This window comes from Eumetopias jubatus, unplaced genomic scaffold (assembly GCF_037043125.1).
Source record: "Eumetopias jubatus isolate StellerSeaLion01/CBP00866 unplaced genomic scaffold, mEumJub1_p1.0 scaffold_10, whole genome shotgun sequence".
Lineage (NCBI taxonomy): Eukaryota > Metazoa > Chordata > Mammalia > Carnivora > Otariidae > Eumetopias > Eumetopias jubatus.
In genome coordinates, this window is record NW_028274816.1 from 56,832,800 (window position 1) to 56,841,538 (window position 8,739).

The following is an 8,739-nucleotide window of genomic DNA, read 5'->3' on the forward strand; positions in this document are numbered from 1 at the left end:
AAAGACAGTGCTTCCAAAGATTTTGCAGGGGGCACCATGACCTACAGTAAGAATACATTTGGAAAATATGATTTGGCAGATATACATGTATATGTTTTTTTATTGAATTATATTAACACACAACACTGTATTAGTTTCAGGTGCACAATGGAACGATTTGATACTGTGTTCACTGCGAAATGATCACCACAGTCTGGTCACCGTCTGTTACCATAAAAAGTTACAAAACATTTTTTTTCCCTTGGAATGAGAACTTGCAAGACGCACTCTTCCAGCAACCTTCAAATATGCACCACAACACCATTGACTACCGTCACCATGCTGCACACCACATGCCCAGGGCCCATCCATGTACATATGTGTATATAGGCATCTGTATCTATTTATAAAATCAGCTTAAAATATTAGAAATAATATTGGATACATGTTGGATACACATGCAGTACTCTGTGATTTCCCCTCCAATTCTGCAGTATTTTTATTATGTTTTAAATTTATTTTTTACTTTTTTTTTAAAGATTTTATTTATTTGAGAGAGAGAGCAAGCGAGAGACAGCATGAGTCGGGGCGTCCCAGGATAGAATTCAATTTTATAAATCTTTTTATTTATAGTACCTTTTAAAAATATTATTAATATTTAAAAATCATGGAGATATATATATATATACACAATAAAATTTGCTATTGTAACTATATTTTTAAAAGATTTTATTTATTTAACAGAGAGAGACACAGTGAGAGAGGGAACACAAGCAGGGGGAGTAGGAAAGGGAGAAGCAGGCTTCCCGCGGAGCAGGGAGCCCGATGCGGGGCTTGATCCCAGGATCTTGGGATCATGACCTGAGCCGAAGGCAGACACTTAACGACTGAGCCACCCAGGTTCCCCAAGGTAATGCATTTTTAATAGACTTTATTTTTTAACAGCAGTTTTAGGTTATAGCAAAATTGAGAAGACCCAGAATTCCCGTATCCCCTTAACCCCACACAGGTATAGCCTCCCCCAAATCCACACCTCCCTCACCAGGGTGGGATATTCAATTACAATGGAAAGACCTACACTGACACCTCATTATCACTCAAAGTCCATAGACTTTTTTTTTAAAGGGCCTAATTTTACCCAATTAGTAAGTATAAGTGCTGAGACTAGAAGAAGGTTTCCATATCAAAACTTCATCATCCACAATCCATGGCCAAAACCCCAAGTTATTTCCAGTTGGATCACCTTCAACTCATATCTCAGGGGGAAAAAAAAAGTCTTATAAGGAGGGTCTTACCTCCTTCTTTCACAAAAGAAACTGGAGATTATTTCCCATGAGAACCATTAGACCTTTTCCTGCACCTCCCAGAAAATCTCACCATCAGTCACAGTATTTCCAAATCTTGTCCTTGTTATAATGCTGGGTCAGCGAACACCATTTTTTCCCAAAAGCATCCCCATCTTCAGTACATTCCCGGTAGATCATGTGTCTGTACCAGAAGGGAAACACGCATTTTGCAAAGTCTACAGAGACGAGAAGCAATCAGGAGAGGACATCTTTCTATTTTGTACCTCCTCTGTGCCATCTCTCTCATGCACACGTGCGTGGGCTCACACACGCTCACACACCCCATCCCATTCAGCACCATCTGCTCTGCAATATTGGTGGGGGTTTGAGGTTTTGCTAAAAGCTTTCTTTTCAAGGTAACGTGGTTGAAGCTCTCATAATATGTCTTTGGTGCAATGTGATTTTCATACTGTCAGAGACCTGCACAAAGCTCGTTTTCACAATTTAATTGACTGCAGAGTCCCTTTACAGTGTCCCCTCGCGGATCTCATTGAACAGAGATCACCAACCACCCTGGGGTGTTCAGAGGCAAGACACTTACCATCTTCAGAGCAGTATTTCCAATAGCCTTGGTAAGTCTCATTTAGGGAACACCACTTGTGTTTCGTCCTGAACTTGATGCAGTCATAGAATATTTCATTTTTGTAGTGGAATGGAAAGAAACATTTGCCATCTAGCGAAAACAAAAATTCTTGGTCTTTCTCTGGTAGTCTTAGTTGAGATGTTACAAACTTACTTTTGACCTCCCCTGGTTGTACTGAAATGAGAGCCTCTGCCTGGGGTTCGGCTGAACACTATTGGGTCACCTAACAGCAGAGCTGTGTGACCCCTACTAATAAGGGTTTCTTGTTTTCAACCCTTACTCTGTGTCCCACTTTTCTCCATGATATAAACACTCTTGATATTTTGCTTAGCATTTGGCCCCCAGTTCCAGAAACCTATCCTAAGCTTAGAAACATAAATGTGAGACTTACCTATTAAACAATTTCCCCTGCGTCTCTTTTCTTCACCTTCTCACACACACACACACACACACACACACACACACACACACACACACACACAATGCCATATAAACCTGGTTTGTATTTATCCATTTTCTCCATGCGTCTATGGACATTATGTGTACATATCCATACAACACACAGACAGCCATACATATTATTTATGGGCACGCATGCACAGAGTTTTTGCTCCCTCCTAAAATGAATCATACTTTATATCCATAACTTGTTTCTAACTTAGCCTATCACAAAAATCCTTCCCAATGTATCTTTCTTTCCCCTCTCCTGGCCTCCATTTAAGACAGAGTTCAGAATTTTCTCTAGAATTGAACTCATCAGTCTCTTCCTCAATGAAGGACATCTCTATCCACCCACTTAAGCCAAAAAAGTTATCCAATGTATCCTTTTCACCTTTATAGCTCTAACTCCTTCCTAATGCCAATTCATATTCTGTGATATGGGTTTTGCCAAATTTACTCAGTATTTCCCTTATTCAGCTTGTTTTCCCTCTATATAAAGCTAAAGCAAACTTTCCATATATGTAAATCCTTATGTACCGCAGCATTTATTTCTACAGAATGGAACCCCAAAAGTAAGATTATTAGATTAAAGCACATATGAATTGTTAACATTGTTGGGTATTGCTTCCTCAAAGGACAATAGCAATTCATCCTTCCTACCAATGTGCTGTTTTACCTGGATTTATTTATACAATTTTAAAATGTTTGCCTTTAAAACAAATGATTCCTGTCTTGCTTTAAAATAGATGGTGCAGAGTAGAATGAGCAGAGTCTGAAGCCAGCAAGCATCAGAAAAGATTATTTATTATTATTTGATGCATTCTTGGCTGATACCATGCTATTTATATTATTATAATTGCGGTTTGTTTAAATATCTGATAATACAGGGTGTTTCCCTAGCATTTTTTTCCCATAAGATTCCTAATTACTATTGTACATTTTTCCTATGTGAATTTTAAAATCAGGTATTTTCTGTTATATTGGCAGAAATTAAAGAATAGTGCCAGTAAAGTTCAGGGTAACTCTATTTCTTGTTTTTCTTTACCTGTTTACAAATTGCTTTTATCAAATTTATGAAAAGAGAAAAAAATTTTATCAGGAAAAACCCTACTGATCTCCCCATTTTTTCAAAATTAAAAGAAAATATACTTTACTCACAAAAGTTTCCTGATGAACTTACCTTTGACTTCTGGAAAGTGAATTATAGTTTCTGAAAAAGAAAATTTGAAGCTGATGTTTATTTCACTATTCTTATGTCTTCCAAACAAGAACATGGCATGATCTATTATTTAGAATTTGCTTTATGTTCTTCAATATGATTTTATCATTTACTTATTTAAGTCCTGGACATTTCTTGCTGATTTAACCCCAAAGTGTTTTTTGTCACTGATGTAAAATAGAATGATTTTCTTTTCTATCAGTGTCTAGTGGGTTCTTACCAGTATAGGGAAAAACAGCTGACCGTTACATATTTATCTTATATCCAGCCACAAAGCCAGATTCTTTTATTGAAGCTAGTAATCTTTACTAATTTTCCTAGGGGTTTTAAAGTATGAATCATACAATAATTGTACTTCTTATTTTCTCTGGTTAATGGATTATTTCCTTTTTGCAAATATCGCATGCATCAGGACCCCTCCACCCTACCCCCCAATGTTAACCAGTATTGGTCACAATAGACACATCTATGCTTTGGACAGATGGAATGACATTCAGGTTAAGAATGTTCATTTCAGCATGGCTGATAATAGTTCTCCAAATAGATATCAATCCCAAAATACCAATCAGTAAGGGAATTTAAAAATAAAATATATAGCTTTAAAAAATTGAAAGAGAGACTGAGAGAGAGAGCGGGAGTGGGGGGAGGAGCAGAGGGAGAGGGACAAGCAGACTCCACGCTGAGTGCAGAGCCTGAGGTGGTGCTCAATCCCACAACACTGAGATCACGACCTGAGCTGAAATCAAGAGTCAGGTGTTCAGCCCACTGATCCCCCCAGGCACCCCATAAATATATAGCTTTATAATACTGCAGACATTAACAAAGAGGAACATATAAATAGATATGGAAACACTTGCACTTCATCTTCATTTTCTATTTCATTATGTTCTATAAGACTCTGTTTTTGCAAAAAAAGAAAATCATATTATGAAGTTGTATGGGATGATATATTTGAGCATGCAAAAATATTAACAGTAAAACTGAAAGTAATATTATAATTGCTTTCCTCTCCTTTTTCCTTAATTATATTTAACATAGATTGTACTTTAACTTATATACAAGGACATAAAATAGTAGTTTCTCATGAAAAATATGATTTCTTACTAGGAAAAAAAGCATAATATTTAACGACTCTACATTTAATTGCCAAACTGGAAAAGCAACTCTAATAAAAGAGTTTTTATCAACTCACCTACAGCTGGTGGATCATCATCTGAAAAACACAATTTTATTTTATTTTATTTTATTTTATTTTATTTGTTTAAGTAATCTGTACACCCAACATGGGACTTGAACTTACAACCCGGAGATCAAGAGTTGCATGATCTGCCGACTGAGCCAGCCAGGTGCCCCGAAAGACACAATTTTTAGCAAATATTTATTTCACTAGATTTAGCCTTTAGACTAGAATAAAATACAAATATTTTACTAAATTATAATCCAGCAAGGATAATATTTTAAGGAGTTGCCTCACAATTTCAGTGGTGCTTATTTTCAGTAATGTAATTGTGGGTGATTTGTGATTTTTCCTTTTGCTTTAACTGTATTTTCTGGGGCGCCATGTACCACGTGGTAACTATTTTATTTCAATGATAAAGGATTTGTCTCCTTACAGTAATCATTATTATTTTCTCTCCAATGAGATGGAAGACTCATTCAAGTTCGCAATTGATTTTCACAAATAAAGAACTGACATCTACTAAAAATGGCTCTGGAATTCAAGTTTAGGAGACTCTAATATCTTGCAAGTATTGAAATGACAAGAAATCTCCCAGAAAGCGCTAAGGCATTTCATAATAAATGGACTGTCCATTGTTCGCAGATCTTCAACCGCTCTTCTCTGAGACTGGAAGAGAGACAGGATCTCAACGCGTGTGTTTTTGCCTGTAAATGTTGAACTGGCAACCGGTACCAAACATGAAACTTTTATTTTTCCCGGAGCGGGAAATACGACGTAAAGAAGGCATTTAGAAATGACTTACTTGTTCACACTTATAGGGTTCCAGTGGGAGGACACATTCGGAATATAAACGGACAGTGCAGAGATGTGGCTAAAGAAATAACGCTTTCTCAGAATCTTTAGCTCAGTTGTCCCTAGCTAGCTGTGTGACTTTGGGTCCATGACCCAACCCCTCTGTGCTTCAGACTCTCTTCTACAAAACGAAGGCAATAACTGTACCTACCTCATGGGATTGTTATGAGGAACCTATGTATTGTGCATATCAAGTACTCAGCATACTATTCTGCTTAACACTAGGCTTTCTGTCTGCCATCCATGGGGGTGGCGCATAGACAATTCTTCTGAGTATGTGGGAATGTTTCCATAATACAATGGGTTAAAGGTTTTTAAAAGAAAACCTGACCTAATCATAACAGCAAAGAATTACAGAGCGCTCATGCTGTGGATATAAAAGAGTGCAACTGCTATGGAAAACAGCACGGAGGTTGCTCAAAAAATTAAAAATAGAACTACCATGTGATCTGGCAATCCCACTTCTGGGTATTTATCCAAAAGTCTTGAGATCAGAATCTTGAAGAGATATCTACTCCCATGCTCACTGTAGTATGAATCCTAATAGCCAAGATGTGGGAACAACCTGAATGTCCATCCCCGGATGGATGGATAAGGAGAATGCAGTATATGCGTGCCGTGGAAATTTATTACAGAGAAATACATTCATTAAGTAAATAAAATTAAATTGTATCAAAAGAGAAGGAATTCTTGCCGTAGGCGACAATATGGATGAAGTTCGGGTTGGAGTCGGAGAGGTCAAGTGGGGGCTGGACTTCAGAGCCTCTGCTGGAGGGAAGTGGGACAGAGGTGGCCAGGAGGGTGCTCAGCTCTCGGCCAGTGGGGACCTCCAGGAGCGCCGGGCTATCATTCCCCTAGCTCTCTGCCCCATAAAATAATGAAGCCTCTTGCAATGCAAGATTCATATTTTAGCACCAACCTTTGCTGAAATTTAGCTATCAGCCGATGGGTGGTTTATCCCCCAGGAGCCTCAAATGATTAAGGCAGCAGGTGACAACTCCAGAATTTTGGGTTCCTGCTGCATGTCAGGGCCTGCCTGCCTGGACGGTCCTCCCTGCAAGGGACCCCATTGTCACGTCATCCCTGAGTGTGCCCCAACGGCTTGTAACCATGGAGAAATTACACTTCGCACACGGCCGATGTCTGGTACTGGAACAAGATCACTCAACCTGGCTCTCTGTGATGTCTTGCCAGGTCAATCACCTCCAGTCTCATGCGAGGCATGTAGGTGGTTGAGCTCGCATGGCTCATCTGTCTCCTCTTCGTCTTCCCACCAGCTGGTGGACTCATGAGTGGAGGCACTCTTGCCACTTAATCTCTACATCACATGCACCTGGCAGGATCCAAACCTCCCATCTCTTTGCTTCTAAAATGTTAAAATGCAATGCTTTTCATGTTCTGTCTCCGGGATCAGAATGCACCTTATTGTCGATGGCATCTTATTGCCTGCAGGCTGGGTTGCCTGGGAACGTGGTCATTCATGCCTGCACCATGACAGTAGCCATGTGGGATGCATGTCAGTGGCTCAAAAGAAAGCCCCAGGGATGACAACGGGGCTCTCTTCACCTCCGGGAAGCAGAGACTTGTGTGGGGAGATGGACAGAGTGAATAAGCAACATTTCCAAAGACTCAGAAGAAGGCTGAGCACCACGTAAGTGGAGAGACCATGCCTGGGGCCGGTGGGTTTTCATTCACCAAGACTCTGGGCAGCATCAAGATTGTGTCACATGGGAAAATGTGACCTCAGTAATTCAGGAGGCCAGCCACTAAAAGTGGAGAAATCTTAGGACCATCTTAACCAGCTTCTTGCCCTTATATTTTCTTTTTTACGTATGTACAAAAGTGATATCTCATGAAGGAATTGATGTCTGAGACAAAAATGTTATTTTTCCATAAACATAAAATGAGTATTCTAACAGATAAGAACGCAGCGGTCATAGTCACACTGAGGACATTTTTTTAGAAAAGATGTTTGTCCACACTGTGTTTGATTTACTTTTCAATGCAGACATGTCCTGAAGAATACTTACGCATAGGACATGAAAGACCATCGTTTTGCAAAAATTTCGCAACATAACTTTCCACAGCTATGTGTGATTCCCCATCAAATGTGTTGGAAATGACTCTGTGATGAAATTCCCTTCTTGTATTGTCATTTACAATTGTTGAAGGCCACATGATTTTGGTAAAGGAATAAACCAGACTTGCCAAAACTCAGTTCCATCTTCAGAGACTCGAATAAAGCATTTAAAATATGGTAGAAGGGAGAAGGGAGATACACAGTTATCAAGTAACACGACTCTGTCAACAAGATTTTCCAACTTGCATTCTTATTCTTTCATTTTTATTAGTCAAAACTTCTTAATTTTTTTGTGTGTTTTTAAAGCCCACCAGTGGCTCGTGTCTATTAAATGGAAATACTTGAAAAATAGAGAGAGTATCCTTTTCTCTCTTAAGGTACATGAAATTAGGATGGCTCTTACCCTCCATGGCATCTCAAGTCGTATTATATATGGCAGAAGATGTGCAAGACTCTGTTTTTACTTTTTTATTTAATTTTTTAAAGATTTTATTTATTTATTTGAGAGAAAGAATGAGAGAGAGAGCTCATGAGAGGGGGTAGGGTCAGAGGGAGAAGCAGACTCCCCGCCGAGCAGGGAGCCCGATGCGGGGCTCGATCCCGGGACTCCAGGATCATGACCTGAGCCGAAGGCAGTCGCTTAACCGACTGAGCCACCCAGGCGCCCAAGACTCGGTTTTTAAATGTCACACCCCCGACACGGTCACACTGCGACTCACCCTCATAGTCAGCACCGACCACACGGTGAAATCGGCAGACCCAGAGCAACAGGAGCCCCACATGCAAGGCCATGTTCCTCCTCTCAGGAACTGCTGGTTGACCAGTTGATCCTCAGGGATTTTATAGCCAACACTGATGTCTCCTCCCTGTCCCCTCCTCCCTCCTCCTTAACTTCCCTCCTCCCTCCTCCTCCCCAGGCTCCTCCTTCTCTCCTCCCTTTCCTTCTTGTAATGCCCCCTCTCCTTCTCAGCTCCCCCTCCCTCCTTCTCAGCTCCCCCTCCCTCCTTCTCAGCTCCCCCTCCCTCCTTCTCAGCTCCCCCTCCCTCCTCCTGCTTTTCC

At 40.1% G+C, this 8,739-nt stretch overlaps 1 protein-coding gene across 1 annotated transcript; it reads right to left on the minus strand.

Moving 5' to 3' along the window:
- Nucleotides 1-1,358: 1,358 nt before the first annotated feature.
- LOC114197064 (binder of sperm protein homolog 1) lies at nt 1,359-8,472 on the minus strand. The gene is made up of 5 exons (XM_088027194.1): nt 8,400-8,472; nt 4,761-4,781; nt 3,530-3,559; nt 1,867-1,998; nt 1,359-1,501 (listed from the first exon to the last, which is right to left on the minus strand). Exons 1-5 carry the CDS (start codon nt 8,470-8,472, stop codon nt 1,359-1,361), a joined length of 399 nt encoding a protein of 132 aa, XP_087883320.1.
- Between the last annotated feature and the right edge of the window lie 267 nt (nt 8,473-8,739).